The following is a 24,989-nucleotide window of genomic DNA, read 5'->3' as shown; positions in this document are numbered from 1 at the left end:
AAACATTGAAGCGGAACTTGGCATAAACTCAGATCATGTCCCAGTAAGATCATTTCTCTGGGGACACACTCACTCAGCTTTGAAGGATTTATTTTAGACAGATTTGTCTGGCCTATTAACAATTCTAATCCAAAGAACCTGAGAAAGAAAGCAAGGAAGAAGGAAATGAGTGGTTTTTTTCCAACCACAACTCTCAGATTCCATTCAGAAAATATCTTCCTTCATTTTAAACTTTCCTATGTGAATTCTTATTAATATTTAAGGACAGAAGCTACAAGACAGAACCTACATTATTATGTGATTATTGTATTTCTTTAAGTACATAGCCCAGAAATGCACATGGAAATGCCATGCAAAGGCTTTCAGTACGTATTAATTGATGTTGAATAACAATTGATAAGTTAAATATGAAAACATCATATTGTGAGCATCCAAGTCTGTGAGTAGTAGATTTTTAATCAACTATTAAAGGACACATATATATGGTAAATCATTTATGGAAAATTGTAAAATAATTCTAATTTATTCCTTCTCCCATGACATAGGTTAAATTGTGTTGATGACATTTACATCTATAAATGCAAAAGAAATCAGAGTGAAAAGCCCATTTTGCAAAGAGAAATATATAAAAATTTGGAATGCCTATGGTCTATAAAAGACCCAGAGTAATCATAGGATGAGAAAAATGTATGAAAACCAACCATGACAGAGAGCAGCTTGGAAAAGTTATTAACCCAGGAAAGATTCTAACATGGTATGGTAACTTTTGTTGAATTCAGAGAACTAAAATTAGTTATGTGAATCATTATCCCTTATTTGGCAATTTGGGGATTTTGTTTCAGTTAGTTTACAGCAATCTTTCCTAACTTAGTATTTGCTCTGTGTTTTATACTCTTTAGGGTATAAAACAATCTCTAGGTAGTCTGTTAGAGGACAGCCAAAAATAATGAAAAACTGACTCAATTAGATTCTGGCTTTCTTTCTTAAACTTTCCAAGTTTAGACTGTCAACTTGAGCTTTTCTTTGGTCTTTCCAGCTGCCTTCTAAGGTACCCATGAAGTTAAGTACAAATATCCATATGTCCCGTATACTTTTAGGAAACCTCATGTAGAACACAATACTCACAGATACTCACAGCCCAAAACCATAAGTACTCTGATATGAAAAAAGGAAGCATTCTGGCAATTGTCCTAATCTGGGTAACCTAATTCTTCAACACCTGTTTCTGCAACCAAGTTAGTGATTCTTTCTTGTGGTTCTGGAGCAAAGGGAAGTACCATACTGTCATCATTTTATCTACACTTACAAATACTTTACCCATTTTGGAAAAAAGGTCAATGATATATCGGCAATATGCTATTTCTAAAGTGTCATATTAAAGATAATTATGCCTACAACCCTCAGACATGTATCAATTTGTACCTGATTTTCTTAATGGTTATTACATCAGACCATAGGGAGATTATGGTTACTTGAGCTTCAAACAGGCTCAAGTGTATCCTCACAAAGTGACTCAGTGGATCCTCTGAACAGGGGAATTCACACATAGACTAGCTTAGTCAGTGCAAGGCCAGATTGAAATACCAGCACTTTCACATCACTGAAACTTACTGGCCAGAGATGAGTAACCTCTTGAGTTTTTTTTACGTTGAAAAATAAAAAGGTGATTCTGACAATATAAAACAGCAAGGTTGAGAACCAATTAAGTGGAATCAAAGTAGGTGGGCCTAAAAGAAAGCTGAACATGGCACAAGAACAGCCCTTCCAGTGCACGAAAATGGAAATAGTATGTGCTAACACGGTAAGCCAACTGAAGCTTTACTGCTTCCCAGCTATTGACTTAGTGGATTGTCCTGTCAATATCTAGGCTTTAAAAGATTACCTATTCCATGTCAGAAGATCTCACTATTGATCTTGCCTGGACATGATCTCCCTGGTCATGTTATTTTAAGGGGCCAGATTAAATAATGGTTTCTTTACCCAAAGCTACTCTGTCTTTACATCATAGAAAAAGTCAAGGAAGGTAAATCGATAGAGGTTAAAATTATAGGGCTTAATAAAGGACAATAAAGGCAAAAAGAAGAAACAACCAACTATCAGTTTACCTCCTCCTCTTAGCTCATCTCAAATTTTATTGGAGGAATCCATTTTTTAGTATACTAATCTTGTGATAAGTTGATTTGTTAATAATGCATAGATATCAAAGCCACAGCTTAATTCTAAATGCAAAACATAAAGGTCTGGAACCAATTACCTGTGGCAGGGTGAAAATGTAAACAGTTTCACATGTAAGAAGGAATTAGATGTAAAACAATCTTAACATTTTACTGATTCTTATCTATGATTGAGTTTGGATTTGGAAAACAAATAAGAAAATGGCAATTAAAAATTGCATATTTTGCAACATACTGACTGCTATAGTAACAATTCTATTTCCAAAGGAAATAAAATAGATCATGCCTTAGCATTATTTAGTGAGAAGATAATTGTCTTACATACGAAATGAATTTGTCCTACATTTCACTTTCATGATTAAGATCCGTCATGACTAATGAAAAGCTTTAAGTGTTAGAGGCAAAATAACATAAAGATCATAGTTATGGACAAGTTTTCTTTTCTTTTCTTTTCTTTTTTGAGGTGGAGTCTTGCTCTGTCGCCCAGGCTGGAGTACAGTGGCACATTCTCAGCTCACTGCAACCTCTGACTCCCAGGTTCAAGCAATTCTCCTGCCTCAACCTCCTGAGTAGCTGGGATTACAGGCGCCGCCACCACACCTGGCTAATTTGTTTGTATTTTTAGTAGAGACTGGGTTTCACCATATTGTTCAAGCTGGTCTCAAACTCCTGATCTGATGATCCGCCCGCCTCAGCCTCCCAAAGTGCTGGGATTACAGGTGTAAGCCATCATACCCAGCCTTTCTTTTTATTTCTTTTCTTTTTCTTTTTTTTTTTTTTTTTGACAGAGGGTCTCACTCTGTTACCCAGGTTGTAGTGCAATGACATGAACATAGCTCACTGCAGCCTCAATCTCCAGGCCCTCAAATCATCCTCCCATCTCTGCCTCCCAACTTAGCCTCCCAAGTAGCTGGTACCACAGGTGCATGTCACCATGCTCAGCTAATTTTATTTTTTACTTTTTTTTTTAAATTTTATTTTACTTTATTTTTGCAGAGGTAAGATCTCAACATGTTTTCCCCAGACTAGGCTCCAACTCATGGCCTCAAGCAATTCTCCTGCCTCAGCATCCCAAAGTGTTGGTTATAAGAGGTATGAGCCACTGTGTGTGACATGGCAAATTTATTTAAATTACCTTAGCCACGACTTCATAATCTGAAAGTAAAAATATTAGTAATACCTACTTCACTGAATTGTTCTGAGGATGTAGTAAATTAGTAAGTGTAAACCAGTGCCAGGCACATAGTAAACATTATAAAGTATTGGCAATTGTTACAATTAACACGATCTTTGACCTCAAATTCTTCCTCAACTTTAAAAAACTTAGACTATTTTATAATACGGTTTTCTACAAAACAATTTACCCCACTAAGTCAAATATAAAACAGATATAAATTAATTACGTTAGCTTGACTACTTAAATCTCAGTATTTTTCTTCCTTTGGGTCTGTTCAGAATTTCAGTGGCAATTATGCGTATATATAAACACAATTTCCATAGCGTAAGTACCCCCTCTATGGTGCTTAAAAATCTTCCAAACATCCAGGAATGTGGTTAAGGAGTTTGATTAGCCCCTTACGTCAGATAAATGAGCAGTTTTGTAAACACTAAGTGCAACACGGGTCACTTTAAAATGAGAGATTCCCTGTAGTACAATAAATGTCCCAAGTGGAGTGCCTCTGAAATAATACGATTTTGTTCTCAATATAAGCTCACCTTATTTTAGGACAGTAATAAGCATTTTTCAAAAGTTTTTGAGTAACAATACAAATGGGTATGTTTGTATATAAAATATGTAAAAGTTCACTGACACAGAAACACACTTTTAAACAGGGAACAAAATCTGCCATGAATAGCTAAAATTTTCAAACTATTATGTACAAGGAAAACACAACACATATAAAAACATAAAAGAGCTCTAACCATCTTTTTTTTTTTTTTGGAAATGGAATCTTGCTCTGTCCAGGCTGGAGTGCAGTGGCACGATCTCAGCTCACTGAAACCTCTGCCTCCCAGGTTCAGGCGATTCCCCTGCCTCAGCGTCCCGAGTAGCTGGGACTACTGGCGCCCGCCACCACGCCTGGCTAATTTTTCTTATTTTAGTAGAGGCAGGGTTTCACCATGTTGGCCAGGATGGACTTGATCTCCTGACCTCGTGATCTGCCTGCCTCGGCCTTCCAAAGTGCTGGGATTACAGGTAGCTCTAACCATCGAAGTCGTCAAATATACAAAAGATAAACTAGGTTTACATGGTATTAAAGGCATGTACGGGCAGTCAACATAATAGCTGCTGTGAGAAGATAATTCAAATCAAAGGCTAAAGTTGCTCTTCCAAATCTGAAGACCGAAAAACTAACCTCTTACCTGAATGGATGCCCCGACCCCCATGTCATCAACCAAAAATGTTTAGAAAAATCATGGAGGAACGTGCCTTCTGGAAACAGGCTTCATTTCGGCCAAAAATAATCATGGTCTACCCTTACCTACCAATGTACCCTAGACAGACACTCAAAGGTCCTATCATCAGGCTAAAAGGCTAAAAACATGAACAAAAAATACACACATTCTCACAGAAAAGCATAATTTCGAAGAAAAGGTCATAGGCATGGTGGTCAGAGCTAACTAAAGTCCTCTCCCTGTCTTTCTCCTTCTCCCTCTTCCTCTCCCTGTCCTCTCTCGATTATTCTTTTTATAAAACCACTGTCTGATTTTCTAGACAGAGTCTCATTCTTGTTCTGTCGCCCAGGCTGGAGTGCAGTGGCGCAATCTCAGCTCACTGCAACCTCCGCCTCCCGGGTTCAAAGGATTCTCCTGCCTCAGCTTCCCAAGTAGCTGGGATAGGCATGCACCACAACGCCTGGTTAACTTTTGTATTGTTAGTAGAGATGGGGTTTCACCATGGTCTCAAACTCCTGACCTCAAGGGAGCCACCCGCCTCTGCCTCCCAAAGTGCTGGCATTACAGATGTGAGCTATCGCGTCTGGACTCACTGTCTGATTTTTTCAGGCACTAATGCAAAACCATTAGAAATATCAGAAGTTCTAAGGGCATCATTGACTATTTAATAAAAATAATTATCTCTTATCTGGATAATGCCTATCTCTGAGCAGTGCAATGTATTTTCCAATAGTTATCCAATTATGCAATTATTAGGCAAGATAACATACAGCATTGCCTTCTTATAGACAAGAAAATGAAATCACAGAGTTCCACAGACATTATCAGGTTCTTATCTTTCAGCCCCAGAAAATCAACTTCGAGAGTTAAGCTCAGAGTATATTCATTCACTAAACATTTTTGAGACTTTTTCTGTGCCAGGTACTGTTCTAGATCAGCAGTTATTAGGAGTTACAAGGTCCTTATCCTCATGGAACTGACATTCCACGAAGGAAACTCGATGGTAAGCAAAAATATCTTATTCACATGATCCCATCCCTGGTTTGTTTCATTTCATTCATTTTTTGCAAGTCATTTTCTAAAGTGGAAAGGGACTGATTAGTATCTTCCCTTTCACCAGGACCATAGTGACTGTCCATAGAATTGTAGATTGCCACTGGACAGATTCCAGAGACTGAAGCTGAATCAGAGAAAAAGCTTTAAATGGTGTGTGTAATGCTACTCTATAGTAGTCTCCGCTTTTCTAGAAAATCGAAATGCCTCTAAGGGACGAAAAAAATGATGTGATTGGAAAGAAGAGGAAGAAGTGAGAAACTTCTCATTCCAGAGGAAGTTACTCCTTCCTCAAGCCACCTCTCCATCTCATCAACTCAAGCTGCCTGAGAAATCTGTCCCCATAGGAGGTCCTCTGGCCTCTACCCTTCCAGGAGCTTCAGTGGAGCAACAGCTCTGATTACTTGAGTTCCTCTGAGAAGGTGAATGAGGCGATGCAAACAGTCCCTCAAAGTAGGAACCTGTGTTTTATGTGGAATGAATGACCCATGTTTTCAAATTGGTTAATACTTGCATTTATAACAGTACTTGTTATATATGTAATATTATTGGGTTATGACCTGAACTCCTTAGGGAAGAAAAAAAAAGGTGATGTCTAAATTGAGTCAATTATGTTATCCAACAAAAAGAAAAAAAATTACACATATATAAATACATACACACACATATATGTATAAGTATGTATATATACACATACGCACATTATAAAACATGATGTATAGCTCTGAGAAATGGTGCTTTTGAATAATAAAAAAGTGAATAATTAGGAAGACATTTATATCAAACTTTCTAATATACACTTAGTATTCTAAAATGTAACAGTTACATCTAAACTTGAAGCTGCAAAATAATTTCAGATTAAATATTAATCAAACGTACAATTATATCTAATCAATTTCATGCTTTGCTTTTTTAAAGGACTAAAGCAAACTGAAATATAAATTATTTATAAGAAAAATAATCTGTAATAACATGGAGCTAATTATCACAGTCATTGTAGCATTTCAGGGCAAGGTTAGAGGGAGAGGGATTCTTTGTTCATTTTTCCCCCTCTGAAATTTCATGAATAAATCATATGTTTCAACTTTATTTTTAAAAAAATAAAAAATATTTGGATCTGCCATTCTAAAAACATTGAAAAACAAAAAAGAGCTGTAACTGCATCTGTAACAGGCATATTAACATATTTCTTCTGTGTGTGTGTGTGTGTGTGTGTGTGTGTATGTATACTTTCTGGGTTCAATAATATCCCTTTAAAACTGAACTACTCCAGTTAAATTAACTTTTTTTCGTACCTCCCCTAAGTAGCACTAATCATTATAGCTTAGAAAATGGTTATTATCGGCACATCTCGGTCTGTCAAAGGAAGCAAGCTGCAATGGCAAAGGCTGTGACATTCTAGTTTCTGACTTTTGTGTCTTACTTTAAACAAAAGCAGAGTGTTCCAAAAATTATTAAATATTTAGAGTCTTAAATGTTTAATTTCTGTATATTGTCTTACATTTACATGGAAATATTTATATTTTAAAATACTTAATAATTTTGATAATTTAAAAATAAAGTAGCAATTGTTTTTAAATCTATTATTTTTTTCATTTAATATTTTTAAAATCAGAGTTCCTAATTATTTTCAAGGTCCTATGTTGTCATGCCTTTTAATTGATTTTCAAGCAGTACATGTTAGGTTATTAAAGTAAACACTGAGGTAAACTTTTACACTATATATTTAGCTATAATGTTAATGAATTCTTTTTTCTGCTTATGTTATAGAACAATTTAGGGAAAATTGTGCTTATTTCTATTGATGTCCCTCATTGCATTATTCCCCTTTAAATACCCATGTATAATATCTGCTGTTTAGTACAGATTCTGAAACAATTTCACTCTACTTAAGGTTCAATAAATTTTATAGTCAAATTCTATAATCTGAGCTAATGATCAGAATATGTATTTTAAAATGTTGTACTTGAAGCTCTTTTGAAAAAGTTGAGCTGAATTGGACACTCGCAAATATGACTTCTAATTAGTTTATTCTAGAAAAATATTATTTGTTTCCAAATAGGAAAAAAATGAGGCATAAGGCAGAGCAGGTATAAAAATATGGATAATTTGTGTGTAATCTCTCATTTCCACGGTGGGAACAAAATGTAAATTGTACCTTACCCTTTTAAACATAAAGCAAAAACATCTTTTTTCATTGTTGTTGGCTGAAGAGCATCTTTGTATACAATCTTTTATTGACAAAAAACAATAATACTTTTGTGACCTGTGCCAGGTACTACAAGGTGTGTACAGTGGTGAGAAATAAGTGCCAAATATAGAGGAATGAAGATTTCCTCACAAGGAAGGAGTGACATACTATGATAAAGGACTAGAGGGTGGCCCATTTATGGTTACCTTTAACCTGTAGTGGGTGTGGGAGGGGTGGGGATAAAGAAAAAGGGCCCAGGAGGACGTGATGGCTCTGCTGAACTCTGAAGCAATATGTACTTCCTTTTTTTTTTTTTTTTTTTTTGAGATGGAGTATCGCTCTGTTGCTCAGGCTGGACTGCAATGGCGCCATCTCGGCTCACTGCAACCTCCGCCTCCCAGGTTCAAGCAACTCTCCTGCCTCAGCCTCCCGAGAAACTGGGACTACAAGTGCCCACCCCAACACCTGGCTACTTCTTGTATTTTTAGGAGAGATAGGGTTTCACCACATTGGCCAGGCTGGTCTCGAACTCCTGACCTCATGATCCACCCGCTTCGGCCTCCCAAAGTGCTGGGATTACAAAGCCACCACACCCAGCCAATGTATACATTTTACTAGATCAAAGGGATGGGGATGAATTCTAGGCCACAATGCCAGGGTCATACAGATCCTTGGAAGTCATTTTTAAAAATTAATACTTTAGAAGCAATTGAGAATCTCCGAGTGAGCATTTAGAGGGAGTGATGAGATGTGTACTTGCAAAGGAGTATCATAGTTATTAAGATGAGAAATAATGGTGATTCTGATTCAAACTGCAAAGGGAATGGAGATAGTGGGAAAATACTGAAGCTCTTCAGGAGAAAACATCAGCAAGACCTGAAGTTCAACTGCTGTGAAAAGAAAGGAGGAAAGAATCAATCTCAGGTTTCTGGTCGGGAGGGCTGGATGGATGATGGTATCATTATCATCGTTAGGAAATAATAGAAGAAAGTCCGGAACGAGAAGGAAGATGAAAAGTCGCATTTTGGACATTTGATCTGGAGGTACCACCAGGACCTCCAAACGGAGCTGAGTGTAGAGGTCCAGGCTAGGGATGAGAGAACAGAGTGAATCAGGACAAAACTGGTACGTGAATGCAAGGAGGTAGGTGTGGTTATTCAGGGTAAGTCATACAGCAAAAAAGAGAGCCTACAACGAATCCTCAAGAAATGGAACATTTTAGCTATAGGCCGAGAAAGACTCAGCCAGATGAACAAGAGGAAAATCGTATAAAGCCACCATACATTCTCTGTATGGCCTATCTCAGGCATTAAATTTAAACCAATTTGGTTAAATGTCCTGACTCTGGTTACATGAAAGTTGGATGCAATCCTGATATAGCTGGGTGCCATGAAATTCTAGAAAAGAGAATATTTCAAAAAAGAAGGTCAACTATGTCAATTGCTGACCAGAGGTAAATTATATCCATTATAAAAAGCAAAGTTCAGAAAGCTGAGATCAAGGCCATTAAGAGTAACAGGATATCAGTGAGAGAGTGGGATAAGGCCACACATGGTACTAAGCATCTCTTTGGAAAATGCTGGTAAAGCTCTAGATTTGAATTGCCTATGTTTAAAATCTTGAATGGGATCCTATTATATTCTTCAATATGGGATAGAATAAAACAGTCCTGGAAGACAAAATGGAAACAGAACAGTACTTTCTATTCTTACTCTTACATTCTGCAAATAAAGGAATCGTGAAGATAACCACACATCCGAACCTGAGAGATGCAGGCACTTTTAAAACTGTATTTTCTTCCACAAAGTATGAAATATTACACAAAATGTTTACCCAAAATGTTTTCTGGGAAAAGAAGACAGATTATCCATACAAAATGTTTTTGCAGTTCATGTAAGTGTGGAAATCGCACTAATGGAGATTCCTTACTCGTGTGCCATATCATTTTTGAATATTTTAAAGACTGAAGTCTTACAGAAAAGAGGTATGCTTAAAAGTCTGTTTAAAGACATATTTTCCAAATTATTTTTTACTGTCCAAAAAATAATTCATTGGTACGTATTTTGAGAAAGGCCACAATGAAATATTTAAATGTTAACCATGCCAGTAACAACAGCTTTATAAACAAACATGTATTTGTCATAAAACACAGACCATGTACTGATATATAAAGAATACATATCTTTTCACAATAATTATGTGGACTTGTGTATGAGAAGATGATTGACCCAGGAGAAAGAAAGATTGTTCCAAATGTAACCATACATGGAATTAGTTTTTCAGCATTTGTCTTTCTGAAATGAAGAGATACATTCTTTGGGACCATATACATGGAAGGAAACAACCTAATAATGAGCCTAGCACAGTAAATGGCAGATGCTACAACAGCTACAACTCACAATAGTGCCTGCTGTCAGCCAGGCACAGTTCTGTGAACACTATATATATATCAACTTATTAATTCTTTCCAAACCTCTGTTAGGTACCTATAATTAATATCCCCATTTTACAGGTGACAGAACTGAAACACACAGAGACTAAATCATTTCAGCAAGATCGTAGAGCTGTGCTAAATGAACATTTATTAAATCTGTCGAAAACAAAATTCGTTTTGACTTACTGACAAAATTAATTGTCTCTAACTAAAAAGAGTATCCACAATGTCCAGTACAGAAAGGAGTCATTGGATAGGGTTAAGAAAACCCATTAAACTAAAACAAAATGAAACTCCTCCTAGAACAGTTCATAAGAAATGTATTGATTAGAACTTTGAGGGAGGCATTAAGAATGATTACCAACATGGTCCAGAAAGAACTCATTTTATGGGAGACAATACAGTGACTTAAGTGGTAATTACTTTGTTAAAAAGAAAAGAAGAAAAGAAAAAAAATGTTAAGGAATTGACCTTATTGCCTACCACTGGTAGAGTTCAAACACAGAATTGTGGGGATACTTTGGGTGATTTAAGCAAGTGACAATCAGAGAGAAAAGCAAGTATCCATAGATTCTCGATCCACTGGTCATTTAAATATTTTTCCTCTTTCCTCAGTTATTGACTCATTACTGGTTTCTTCCCAGGGGTGGTCCCAAAGGAAAATCTTCTAAATCATATTTTCCAAGAATTCCTTTAAGCAAGAGTCAACGGGATTGCAACCTGTACTGCGCTTCCATCTGGGAACACTCGCGTAAGCTGTGACGAGTGCTGGGTTACACGACCAAAATGCTCTAACGGTCCTTCTACATCAAATGCGGGCTCTTAATCCGTTGTTCTGGTGCCTGACTGAGATGAAAATCTGAGAAAAGGGTAACTTAATGTGACTAAATCTATATACAGGACAGTATTACCTGGTAAATATATACAGAGTTGGGGAGGGGGAGAGACTGAGATAATATAAATCCTTTTGTGGAGGTGATGTCTTTGCCCTTTTCTTTTTAACTTTTTAGCTTTTATTCTGAATTTGCTCCATAATTTACCAGATAAGATTTAAAATGTTCTCATTCAGCCATACTAAATAACTTGATCATAAACTTTTATTCCTCCTGACAAGTGTAAAATGTCATTCGCGCTATTAAAACTTCAATTTAAACCCTGGGTTAAATACAACACAATTTAAAATGTGACTAAAGTTACAGTTTTCACTTTAGAGACTAAGAGACTGAGATTAGACTTAAACATCAGATAAACTGTATTAAAAATTAGGCCCCAAATAACCAGATGTACCTTTACATTTTATTCGTTTTTAAGAACAGTCCTGTCGTTGCGTGTATTTTATCCCCTACCAGACAGAAAAAGAGAAAGTAAAGGTTGCTAGGTCCTGTTTTGCATATGTAAAGTGTCTCAAGCAACCTCAGGAAATTCAGGCACTGTCAACACAGAAATTATCTCTTTTCCAGTATTTATTTATTTAGAGATGGAGTCTCGCTCTATTGCCCAGGCTGGAGTGCAGTGGTGCCATCTCAGCTCACTGCAACCTCCACATCCCGGGCTCAATCAATCCTCCTACCTCAGCCTTTCATATAGCTGGTATTACAAGCATGCACCACCATGCCCAGCTAATTTTTGTGTTTTTTGTAGAGACAGGGTTTCACCATATTGCCCAGGCTGGTCTCAAACTCCTGAGTCACAAGCAATCTGCCTACCTCAGCCTCCCAAACTGCTGGGATTACAGATGTGAGCCACTGTGCTTGACCGAGAAACTATTTCTTTATCAGTTAGGAAGACCTGAATCCTCTTCATTTTCTATTAACCAATCATTAGGGTAATAAACACAGGTTGAGATTGCACTGAGGGGATCACTACACTTAGAAAGAGAGCTTTACATTTATCAGAGCCTAAAAGCAATTCACTTGGCTTCTTGTATTACTGGCAGTCAGCTCAATTCCCCAAGTAATGTTATCCCCAAAAGAGATACTCAAATATTCCAGAATGAAAGAAAACAAAACAAACAAAACCTCCTAAGGAAATAGCACCTGATGACTGTATTCTAACTCCTGTGCTCTCGAAGTAGTGTTTGAGATCATGCAAACTCCCTAACTATACACGGAAGTTATTGGGAAGTGAGTGAAAAAGGTAGATTAGACTGCTTCTTGATGTGGCATTATGATGTTTATGATGTTCATCACACAGGAAGTAACGTATTTCTGAGTCCTACGCTGGCCACATCATGGTTTAGGGAAAAGGTGGGCCCTAAGTCTACAATAAGAGAGTGACAGGTGGAAGGTGGACTTGGAAGAAAAGCACATTCTAGGTAACAGAAAAACAGAAAGTATACTTTCTTGGGATGGTGATGGGATGAAGCATACCAAACCATTATAAGTCATTTTGAGCTTACAAATCCTAATCCAAACTCCCAATTCCATTTGCACAGTCATAGACTTGACCTTCACCTTGTCATCAATTGCATCTTCTGCAAAATCTCAACTTCTATTATTTAACTCTCCAAAATTAAGCCAAATCTTGGGTTCCCAAATCTAATCCTCTCGTTTCTTTTCATCTCTATTACTACCACCAGCTTCAAACTACCAACATTTCTTGCCTGGAATACCAGAATAGCTTCCTATTTGATGTCCTCTGATTATCATGCAACTCATTCTCTACACATGTAACACTCAGGTACAGCATAGGTGATGTTTTAAAATGTAAATCAGATCCTGACACCCCACCATTGCATATTGCCCGGTAATATCCACATGTAATTCAACTCTCAGCTCTGACTAAATTCCTTCCTGGCCCTTGTCACAATTAAGCATAAAGTTATTTATTTGGCTAGTTGCTTATTTTCTTTCCCCCCTGCCCCTCCTGCCCCCTTTGTCCTGGAAATTCCATGAAGACAAGAATCATTTCATTTTTGGTCACCATTGACTAGCTAGAGCTAAACAAAATGTCTGTAAGAAGTTACTTAAAAAAAAGTATTTTCTTATTTTCTGTGGAAAGTTTTTTGGACAAACTGGACAAATTTTGGTATTCAAATTTTTATTCAATTTCTGACTTTTAAAAACAACGTTTTCTTTTCTTCTTTTTTTTGAGACAGAGTTTCACTCTTGTTGCCCCAGCTGGAGTACAACTGCATAATTCTCGGCTCACAGCAACCTCCACCTCCCGGGTTCAAACAATTCTCCTGCCTCAGCCTCCCAAGTAGCTGGGATTACAGGCATGCACCACCATGCCCGTCTAATTTTGTATTTTTAGTGGAGACGCGGTTTCTCCATGATGGTCGGGCTGGTCTTGAACTCTTAACCTCAGGTTATCCGCCTGCCTCGGCCTCCCAAAGTGCTGGGATTACAGGCATGAGCCACCGCGCCCGGCCAAAAACAACATTTTCAATGTCCATATTGCATATCAAAACAACAGAAGAACTTTTATCCACATTTAACCATGTTTTATTCTAACCTGACAAAACAATGTACAGCAAGTATAAATTTAAAAAGGCTAAATTGTCCTGGTACAGTGGTTCATGCCTACAATCACAGCACTTTGGGAGGCCAAGGAAAGGAGATCACTTGAGACCAGGAGTTTGAGACCAGCCTGGGCAATACAGAGAGATCCCATCTCTACAAAATATAAAAACAAAACAAAACAAAACAAATAGCCTGGTGTAGTGGCGCACACTTGTGGTCCCAGCTACTCAGGAGTCTGAGGTAGGAGGATCACTTGAGCCCAGGAAGTTGAGTCTGCAGTGAGCGGTGATTGTGCCACCACACACCATCCTGGGTGACAGAGTGAGACCCTGTCTCAAAAATAAAAAAAAGTTTAAACTGATAAGTAGTGAGAACTTCAGTTAAACTATAAGGTATTAATTAAAATTAATTATACTAAGGTTTAAATTAAACTTATGAAGCAAAAGTTTTAAACACAAATGATTCTCAAGTTAGTCTATGAATATGAGAACAATTTCTAGCATTTAAATACTAAGCAAATTAGGGGGATTAAAAAGAGTGATCTGATGATAAGGCTTGAGAGGTAACCAGATGCACCTTTTCATTTTATTAGTTTTTAAAGGCAGTACTGTTGATACAAGGAGACACTGCCAAGAATTTCCCATAAATAACAAAACACTGAATTGATATTCCGGACGTCTCAGGGGGTTTATATCTAAGTATCAACTAGTGTTGAAACACTCATCTTAGCACTTTCCAGCATGTATGAATATCGGCTACTTTTCAAGAAAATAGAAGGGGTAGCTCATGAGACTGGTAATAAACTACGTCACCCTTAACCCCAAGGTTGCCAGTCTGAATCTGTTCCAGGACAGTGTATCGAGTACTACTGAACACAGTGGTATTGACAGCAGCTGTTTTGCAGCATCCACCCTGAGAGTCAAACTTTTCCATTTAGTCTTTATGACATAGCCGACTATGTATCCCAACACACCTAATGTATGTTGGCCATCTAAGAAAAGAGTAAATATTACTGAACAGTAAACAGCTTTCCACAGAAAATAAGAAAATACACATGAAATACCTGCTTATAGGATCGTTCTGTACACAACGTGCAGGAAAAAAAGACTAGACAGATATGCACCCAAAGTTCAATAGTACTTATCTCTGGATAGTGGGATTGCAAATGCATGTATGTATTTTAAAACTATTCTATAATTAGCATATATTACTTCTGCAATCAGAATGTAAAATATAATTTTATACTATTTTTACAAAAATGATTTATGTAAGCTTATAAATCATCTTCGTGGACCTGTGATGGATAATAAAAAAGGAAATTGTGTAAAGCACTCCCACTCTAAGATCTTTCTAGAAAGTTGCTAAAGATTAATATATACTTCTGTGAGAATAAACAGAAAAAAAACACAGTTTGCATAAGAAGCTAACTAAACAGATATGTGAGCCTATAATCTGTTTAACTAAACATAGTTTTAAGATAGACTATAACCTGAGGTTATTTATTGCTAGAATGAATACTACATTCTCAGCCATACATGACACAGTCATCTTCTCTAACACCCATACTGAAATGGTCAGCAAACTGTCCTTTTTTGCTGAAATGCCCATTGAAACTCGAATCTTCTCTTTCTGGCCATTAGCACTGAAATCTCTCATATGGATTATGAAATACAGGTTTCTAGTTTGATATTTCATATTAACTACTCTTTGGAAAGCAAAATCCAAAAACATAAAGAGAATTTTATGTGCTTTCAAAAGAAAATTAAAAGTGTCTTTTTTCTTAATGTATATCCAAATACTTCTGCTTTTTTCCCATCAAATACAGAATTCATGCTAATATTTACTTGAAGAGATAATGTGCCTATACCTCACTTACGAAACAATTTAAACCTGATACTTGGATGCGACAGGTGGACTGATGGGCTTGCTACTTACTGACATCAGTGAGATGTCATGATTTTCTGATTTTTTTTTTCTGGTCATTAAAGATGTTAAAATATTAATAAAAACCCAAATATATTATTATGCCAGGCAATGACAGAAGAACACATTGTGAGTGATAGCAAAAAAGTCTTTAATAAATATAATCATGTCATGGAACTTAGCAGTATTGCTTGTTTACTTAACTGGACAAATATAAATTGAAAAAGAAAATTTGAATATAAAAGTTATAAAAATAAATTTGTTCCTGAAACAATACTGAGTGGACTCAAGACTATTTGCATGTCCTGCATCACCAATGAGGATCCAAAGGGTCAATTTCCCACATGATCGATTTCAATTCAAGATGGAATTTAGTATTTTCAGTATATTCTTTACTTAATCAGAAATTAATTTAAAGAAATTTAATAACTGAAGCATTTTATTTAAATTTTAGTATCTTAGCAAATATATCTTCAAATTCAAAATAAAGTAAGAACTGATCTCATTTTTGAAATCAGAACTATCCAAGTCCCCTTCAGATAAGAGGATCTGTTTAAATAATCTTTCAGTTCTCTAGTGTCTAACCATAATGGAAGTAAAGAGAAAAAAGTAGTGAAAACAATAGCAACAACAATTGAGACTTATGAATTATAACCATGTGCTAGTAACTGTGTTATATATTTTACATGTGTTATTTCATTTAATCATGAATCACTTTTGGAATAAAGAGCCAGTACACTTTAGAGTATAAGTGTACAAAAAAGTAACATGGTGTTTAAAATTGTTAAACTACACCACCCTTTAACAGTCTTCCTTTTAATACCGAAAATAAAAATAAGCTGTATAAAAATGTTTTAGAATCTGATCAAAGCATTTTCAAATGGTACATATTTTTAAAAGACAAAAGTAGAGGAAACAAGGAATATTTTAAAAGATGCAATATAAAGCTAGTTCAATTTCAAATATAAAAAGTCTGTCAAGTAAAGATATATACATATATGTGTGTGTTTTCACATACATATATTTATATATGGCTTTTCCGCCCTCACCAAAGACCATCCACTTTTGCCAAAGTTAGTTCTAAGCTGTGGTGCTGATATCTCAGAAGTCAGGGATTCTCATCTACCCTAAGCTCAAAATGCAGGACCCAATTTCCGGTCTTCATGCTATCACCGATCTGCTCTTTGATATTGAACAAATCTTTCCTTCCCTCAATCTTCCTGATTCACACATAGACACAGACACACACACCAATCAATCAATCAGTATTTTATAATAGCATATGCTATTTCCACTCCACTTCATCTCATCTGAACCATGTGACCCCTAGGAGTAATCCTTCCATCGTCCCTGGACTGATTTTGGAAATACATTCTATGGTACCGAGGTAAACATGTGGCTACTCAGCATGCATGGCCAGTTCACGCTCTCGTTTTACCCACATGAGGAAAACTGTATAATCTGAATTCTAAGCATAATTTACTACTAATAACAATGAAATAACATTGAAAGCAGCGAGAAAATATTCCTTCAAAATGCATACATTTTACTTCAAAGCAATTACTATTAAAAAGCACTCCAGTTAGTAAAATCTAAAGAAGACACAATCTTTAATTAATTAACAAAATATATGTACACTTTTAGGAAAATTAGTTCTTCTATGGTTTTGCTGCTAAGATAGCCAGCAGATGTCTGCCTAGTCTGAGGGGAATTTCTCTTCCTCAGGAGAAAACAGCTTAAAAGGAAACAAATAGCCATATGCTAACTGTACACTGCTTAGCAGATGATGTAGACAGCCATGTTCTACAATGGAAAACATGAGGGTCAAGGTTCAAATTAACTTTCTTTAAACTTCAATGTGATTATCCAAGATCAAATTACGTATTAAATATAAGTTGTGTCAAAGATCTGCACTGTCAATTTGTGGCAGGCATAACATGGAGTTCTAAGATTAATCATCGGTGATATTGGGTACAGGAGAATAGACCCACAAAGTATTTTCCTAATAAGCTTTTAAATAGAGCTAATCCAAAATAAGCCAGAAAATACTACTCGTAAGACCTTAGAAAGGTGAGTTTGAAACTGAATTAGATGAATAGTGAATTTTTATATCTTAAAAACAGCAAAGTATTCTAAATTAAATAATTTCATATTCTCATCAAGAGGTGATTATTGGTTTGCAAAGAAAAATAATCAATGAAAAATAAATTTTAAAACCACATTTGTGCATAAAAATTGTTTTCTTTTATAAAATCAAACTTCAAATAATTACAAGTGAAAACATTAGAAATAAAAACTACTACACATTTCTTAGCATTCCAGTGTTTTGACTTTATAATTGTGTGAGATAACTTTAACTGCACCAAAACTGTTTTTGAGAAAAAGGTTTATAGCTTTTACTACACAGCAAAGAACAGCAGCAAAACATAAACCAATATCTGCACTGAGGTCTACCCTTGTTATAATTGGGATATAAATGAAAATAAAAATAAATACTCCCCCAAATAATATAAATAGAATAACTTTGGTGCATTACTTCAGCTTAAATAAATATTAAAGGCACAATAGACAAAAATATTATTTCTATACAGAAATAAAGGTTTTAAATGGCATTCTATATTAAATTTTTTTCAATGTTTGAGAGGTCGACAATTGTTAGGAACCAAGAAATACAGTTGTTGTTACAGCTGTAAAACTTGGTTTAAAGGCAAATAAAACACATATAAATGTTTTTAAAAGCATTACCAACAACTGCGCTATGAAACCTGTGTTGCCTCAAGACACTTTTCCTCAATGTTTTTACTTGGGGCGATAGTTTCACTAAGCAATTAGATGCAATCTTTGTCTTCCTGTGTCTGAGCCTTAGGGAAAGTAAGAATAGTTCTCATTGAACTTCTGGTACCTACACTGAGGAAACATTTTTTTAGGTAGTAATATTTTCCAGGAAAAAATAAAACCCGAACTATAACAATACTTTACAGGCTTAACTGACAGCAAATAAAGCCCATGCTTTCCCCTCACCTTCACCCTATTTATGTCACACACAAAAAGCTAGTTTTGGCTTTCGGACTGAAACGTCTTCAAAATGGTGAATTAGCAGTGCAGGCGGGTACCACCATATCCGCTAAAAACATGCTTTTAATAACTGCAATTAAACTAGTATAAAAATTATTCAAAGCAAACACTACTCAACTTTTTTCAGGGTTTCTTTTTTTGTTTTGTTTTGCATTTTTTGTTTTTTTGTTTTTTTTTGGAGACGGAGTCTCATTCTGTCGCTCAGGCTGGAGTGCAGTGGTGTGATCTCGGCTCACTGCAACTTCTGCCTCCCCGGTTCAAGCAAGTCTCCTGCCTCAGCCTCCCGAGTAGCTGGGATTATAGGCATGTGCCACCATGCCCAGCTAATTTTTGTATTTTTAGTAGGGACGGTGTTTCACCATGTTGTCCGGGCTGGTCTCAAACTCCTGACCTCAGGCGATCCGCCCGCCTCAGCCTCCCAAAGTGCTAGGATTACAAGCATGAGCCACTGCACCTGGCTCAGGGTTTCAAATATTTATTATCACTAATAAGAATGCTTATTATAAAACTATCCTTATTAATGTCAAACTATATTTGATAAATATTTACTCTCTCTCTATATATATATGTATTTCCCCATTTAAAAGTATATTAATTGTTCCCGAATAATATCTTAAAGTATTTTTAAAGTACATATATTAAATTGCATTCAGTCAATTATAATGTTATTTTTTCTCAGGAGCTTGAAAACATTTTGGAGACATAATGATGAACATCATCCTAAAATTTACGAGCCACACATTCAGGGGCTCTGTATTTTAATACTTTGACGGTAAAAGTGATATAATGATCTTATGGCTGGTTTCAGCTCCATGATTGTATATTTGCTGACTAAGGCTAGAAAGCTTTTCCCATAATGGCCTCTCAAGGTAATGGAATGTCTAGCTAAGAAAGAGAAGTTAACTGGCAGCTAATAGTATCTTAAAATATCCACACAAAAGCCAGGTTAGAAAAGACAACTCTCGACATCCTAGTGCATTCACAGTACCTGGATCACGTGGCGGTAAAACTAAAGGTGTTTGGAAACGAAGCTCTAGAAAGTAAGCATTTAGTCCTTTTATTCAAGTCTGTAACTTTTTAAAAATTTCTGACAATGATAAAAACACAAGCAGAGTAGGAAATAATACAGAAAAAAAGTGATTTTCGATATTTGAAAACATCAAAGTTGGTAAATAACTCACTTATAAGCAATTATGATTCCAGAGAACAATCACTATTTTACCCTCTGTAGTTTCTTATCCACCAAAATAGGAGCTGGGTTAGGTCATCTATATCACCTTCTTAATTCTCTAAATTAGTTTTCAGATAACTTAGTTTATCTCCACAGAGAATAATTATTCTTAAATACAAATGTGTCAAAAGTTACAAAGATACTAACACCATAACTCTGAAATACGACTTTATCAAAATATGCAGTTGGTCCTCTATATCCATGGGCTCTGCAACTGTGGAATCAACCAATCACAGATGGAAAATATTAGGGGAAAAGAAATGATAGCATCTATACTGAATATGTATGGCTTTTTTACCCTTGCGATTATCCCCTAGACAATACAGTACAGCAACAATTACTGTAAGACCTATTGAACGTAATCCAAACATATTTGTAAGTATAGGGGGGAGGGTGTGCATAGGTTATGTGTAAATACTATGTCATATATAAAGAACTTGAGCATCCATGGGTATTTGTATATACAGCAGTCCTATAACCAATCCACATGAATACTGAGGTAGGACTACACGTTCTTTTATAAATAGGTCAAACATTTAAACTTATTCTGCATGGGCTACATTTCAAGTTGGACTTAAAAAACAAACAAACAAACAAAAAACTAGCCTTCTGTGATGATGATAGCTGTCATTCACCTCACTAATTTAGTTCCCAGACCTTTACTGAGAATCAAGACACTAAGAGAAAGGCCGTAAGTTCATTGTTAGTTAACTGTGAATAGGCAAATATAAACTGGATTGGAGAACTTCAAGGACATATTTTTAAAATGAATAGCTAGTTTTAACATAGTTGTAAATGGCTGCTTTACTTTTTATTGTATCTAATTATATTTTACGCCCATATCAGACGCTTTTGGCAATTCTGTCTGAGGTAACACGAGGCTCTGGGAGGGCGATCAAGTCATTCACATTCTCCGGGGCTGATTTCACGTTAGTAACACGATCGAGTTGGAATAATCTGTCTCTAAATTCCTTTCCACATTTATAACTTCATAATTATATACATGCATCATTTTATACTTAAGTTATACTTGAATATTGAAGACAACTTTGGAGACTATGAAAACTAATTATATAATTAAAATCTCGAACATAAACTTTTTTATATAATTAAAATTTTGAACATATCAATTATCTTGGAAAAACATCATATACAAATATATACATAGTTATGTATATAGTTTTATAGAAAATTATAAATAAAGTGAATTTTATCTAAATTTCCTTTGTCTCTCCAATCCCTATGCAATGCTCAATTTTTGTCATATTATATACAGCAGGATCCTTTCAAGGGAATGAAATCATTTCGGCTACTCCTTGAATGTAGATAGAAAATAAAAGAAGCCCAATTCTTATTCAACTGCAGTACAAATCTAGCCCTATAGACACAACAGTTTAATGGTTAGTCAATAAATCCTTCTTGAGGGTAATTTCAAATAAACTGTATTTGGTGCTAGTGTAAATAAACTGAACCACCAACTACTTGAGGATAACATACACCTGTTTCCTTCCAAAGGCACTCCACAGTGGCCAAGAAAATAAAATATAAGGCATATACTCATACTTTTTTGATATAGTTTTAATAGAAATGTATTTCTAAGAATTAGAAATGGTTAAAACCCTAACTTAAACTGCCAGTTGAAAGTATTTTTCTTAATGAAGACAAATTTTTAAATCCCACGGTATCTTATTTATAGACAAATTCTCATATGTAGATATGTATAAATGCATGTGTGTGCACGCGTGTGCGTCTGCGTGTGTGTGTGCATATGCATGCGTGCGTGCGTGTGTGTGTGCGCGCGCGTGCGTGTGTGTATTTTTTGGCTATTCACAGCCATGATCCCACTACTGATCCGCATGGGAGTTTTGATCTGTTCCATTTCTGACCTGATCCTGTTCATCCCTCCTTAGGCCAACCTGGTGGTTCCCCATTCTCAGGAGGTCACCATACCAATGCCAAACTCAGTTTGGACACCCAGTGGGCAGGGTGCAGTACAGCCCAGAACTCCTGGGCCCAAGCAATTCACTTGCCTCAGTGTCTCAAGTAGCTGAACTACAGGCAACACATGGTCCCCTATTCAATATATTTAAAAGTAACAAAGGAGGGGGTAGAACAATTTTAATAAAATTTTCCAACAGAAAATCACTCCCAATCAAAAGTCAAATCATTAATCAACGCTGTGTAAATCCCAATTTAGCTTGAATAACAAGTTAGGATGAGAAACACAGAAAACTCAAATAGTAGATTGTATTCATATATAAAGCTAGAGATTATCCTCAGGTAAGGCCTAGGATACAAATTCGACTTTTCATTGCCATGATCAAACAAATGAGGCCATTCTGCCAACCCCCTGCCAAACACAGAAAGCCCAGTTTACTTACTGGCTACTTCCAGCGATGCATTGTGGCTCACGGCCTCTCCAAGGTAATTCCTTGCTACACAGACATAGACCCCTTCATCAGGTCTACTTTTCCGTCCATGTACTATACGTAAGAAAAATAAAGATCCACTTGGCAGCAACATTCGGTGTGAGCGAGGGTCATCTTTGTCTGTCTCCACTCTCTCTCCCCCTTTATACCATTCAATAGTGGGTGTGGGACGGCCTTCGGCTTTGCAGTTCAAAGTTGCAGGTTCTCCTTTTGAGACAATCAGGTCTGAAGGGTGTTCAACAATGCGAGGTGGAAAATCTTCCTGACGAAGACGGGAGCCTGCAGAAGAATTGACAAAATATCTTCAAATATCACTTGAAAACAGTTAATTGCTCATTTCAAAAGCATCGGCTTAACCATTACTGTTTAAACACTGTGTAACACTGGCCTACCCTTCCTACCCTATTTACTAACAATATTTCTGGTGTCTGCCTTGACTACACCTTCCAATTCCTGAATCCTTTTGAGTCTCCACTCAGAAACTTCTCAAGCCTACACACTGTCTGTGCAAATCCTGTCTGCTCCTCAAATCCCTGATCCACAAGTCCTTTCAGAACCCATTTCATTGCCTGTCTATGTCATGCATGTGCCTATTTCTGCAGAGGAATGTGGCAGAGAAGTACTGAATGGCTTCCCGAGTATTACAAACAATGGCACGGTTCCCTGGAATCTCCTTTTCAACAAACAGCAGTCAACACTTTAACAAAACATAGGCTATATACTAACGAACATTTACATTCAAATGTATAATAGCACTGTCCTTTATGTAGACTTCTATATGTTCCTAAATAATAACAAGCATATACACTTCCCCAGTTTTATTAATAAATTTTATTAATAATTTATATTTTAATCGACTTCAGAGGTGAAATGCTAAGTGCCTGAGTTTAAATAATTAAATATACTATTAAATGGTAAAGGATGTTGAGTGAGGGGCTTCATTCTGCACCTTACGTATTACTTAATAAATGAAGCCCTGAGTGTCTATGTCATTTAAATATTTCCTGTGTCTGTACCTTATTGTTTCCAATGAGATTATAATCTCAAAAACAGGAATGACGTTTCATATTTTATAACATTCCTATCTTATTTCTGCTTATATAGAGGAAATACGTAAATTTATCAAAGATTTCTCAAATTCGACAGCCAAAGGCCTTACTGAATACAGTCCCAAACTTTGCCCTCATCTAGTATTTCAAGGTCCATGAATAAGGCAAAGTAGACACCAGTCTTCCTCTCTTTCTGTCCCCTAGTCCTTCCCAAATTCCTCCCAAAAAGTTCTCAAATTAATCTGCTTAGCCTCGTCTCTATAGCCAGCTACCATCCCAAGTCCAATTACCGTCCCTTTCTACCAGGATGTAGGAAAGCCTCTGAAATAGTTTCACTTCAGTGTAGCCAGATGAAGGCTCTGAAATGCAAATATCATGTAGGTTGTCTTCTACTTCAGTGGCTCTTAAAATAAACTTATTGCTCTTAAGGTAAGTCTTTAACTAGACCTACAAGAGCTACCATGTTCATTCCCTGATCCAGCTGTCTAGACACTTCCTGTTCCATGCCTTTCTCTGCTGTCCTCAGCCTGACTTCTCTTAGCTCCACAGATACCTTGCACATCCTACTGCCACATGACTTATGCGTGCCACAGGGTCTGGGCTTCAAAGAATCTTATGGTAGAATACACCTACTCTTATTTCAAATCTCTAATCTCCCTATTCTTTACAAGAAAGTTAAATGTTGGTTTTATAAACCTAAATAGCACTACATAGCTACCCATGGTAAGAATGATAAGAATCACAATATATAAATCTATTTGTCTGATGCTATTTGTCTGTTTTTCCCACCCTTCTGTAAGATCTGCGGGTCTGGTTTTGCTCACGGTATTTCCCTTATGCTTGGCAGAGTGCTGTTCACATTATAGTACTCAGTAAACCATGTGTTGAATAAATGACAAAAAAGAATGAAGTGCTGACAAGACCTAACTAAGCAGAATGAGATGAAGTTTAAGAATCATGCATTCTATGACAAGACAGGAAAATATTTTATTTTAAAAAGTTTTAACTAATATGTATACATTCAACCTTTAATAGACTGTAAGGCCTACGCGAGGCTTACTTGTACCTGTTTCTAATTTGTAACTCCTCCAACTAATGTTTTTTCTTAGTGAAATGAATTAATGATAATAGATCTATTATTTATGTCCACCATGAAACAAAAATTATAATTTGAAATGCTAATAGTTTTATAATCTGAAACGCTAATAACTTTAGCTTAGTGCATATATACAGCATGCTATAGATTCTTTCAATGAAACTAAGCTCTAGAAAGGGAGGAAATAAACCAGCAATATAAAAGAAAAAATTACTTGGAAACTCATATTCTCTAAGGCTATGTTGAAGCCAAGAGAAATTCAGATTGGATTTTAGATTAGTCATAACAGTCAGTGCTATACAACTTCAGAAGATTAAGTATTACAGTACGTTCTTGGCCTTTACCCTTGGCTGGAATTCTGAAAGGTGGATGCTAAGGAGGATTGACTGCTGAGGAGATATTTAATTAAAGGAACTTTTATTTTAAAATCTGAAAGTCCATTTCAGATAGAAAATAGGGATATATAGGTTATC

The 24,989-nt window shown here is 36.1% G+C and overlaps 1 protein-coding gene across 3 annotated transcripts in view; it reads right to left on the bottom strand.

The window, feature by feature from the left end:
- ROBO1 (roundabout, axon guidance receptor, homolog 1 (Drosophila)) overlaps positions 1-24,989 on the bottom strand; it is a 1,186,609-nt gene that overhangs the window by 330,119 nt on the left and 831,501 nt on the right. For all 3 annotated transcript variants that reach the window (XM_011996534.1, XM_011996535.1, XM_011996536.1), the window contains one exon: positions 22,324-22,650. In XM_011996534.1, coding sequence (XP_011851924.1) covers positions 22,324-22,650 — 327 coding nt within the window. The remainder of the gene's footprint in view (positions 1-22,323; positions 22,651-24,989) is intronic.

Source organism: Mandrillus leucophaeus, unplaced genomic scaffold (genome assembly GCF_000951045.1).
Source record: "Mandrillus leucophaeus isolate KB7577 unplaced genomic scaffold, Mleu.le_1.0 Scaffold519, whole genome shotgun sequence".
NCBI classification, from domain to species: domain Eukaryota; kingdom Metazoa; phylum Chordata; class Mammalia; order Primates; family Cercopithecidae; genus Mandrillus; species Mandrillus leucophaeus.
The sequence above is the reverse complement of the archived record's forward strand: the minus strand, read 5'-3'. Positions and strand labels throughout refer to the sequence as shown.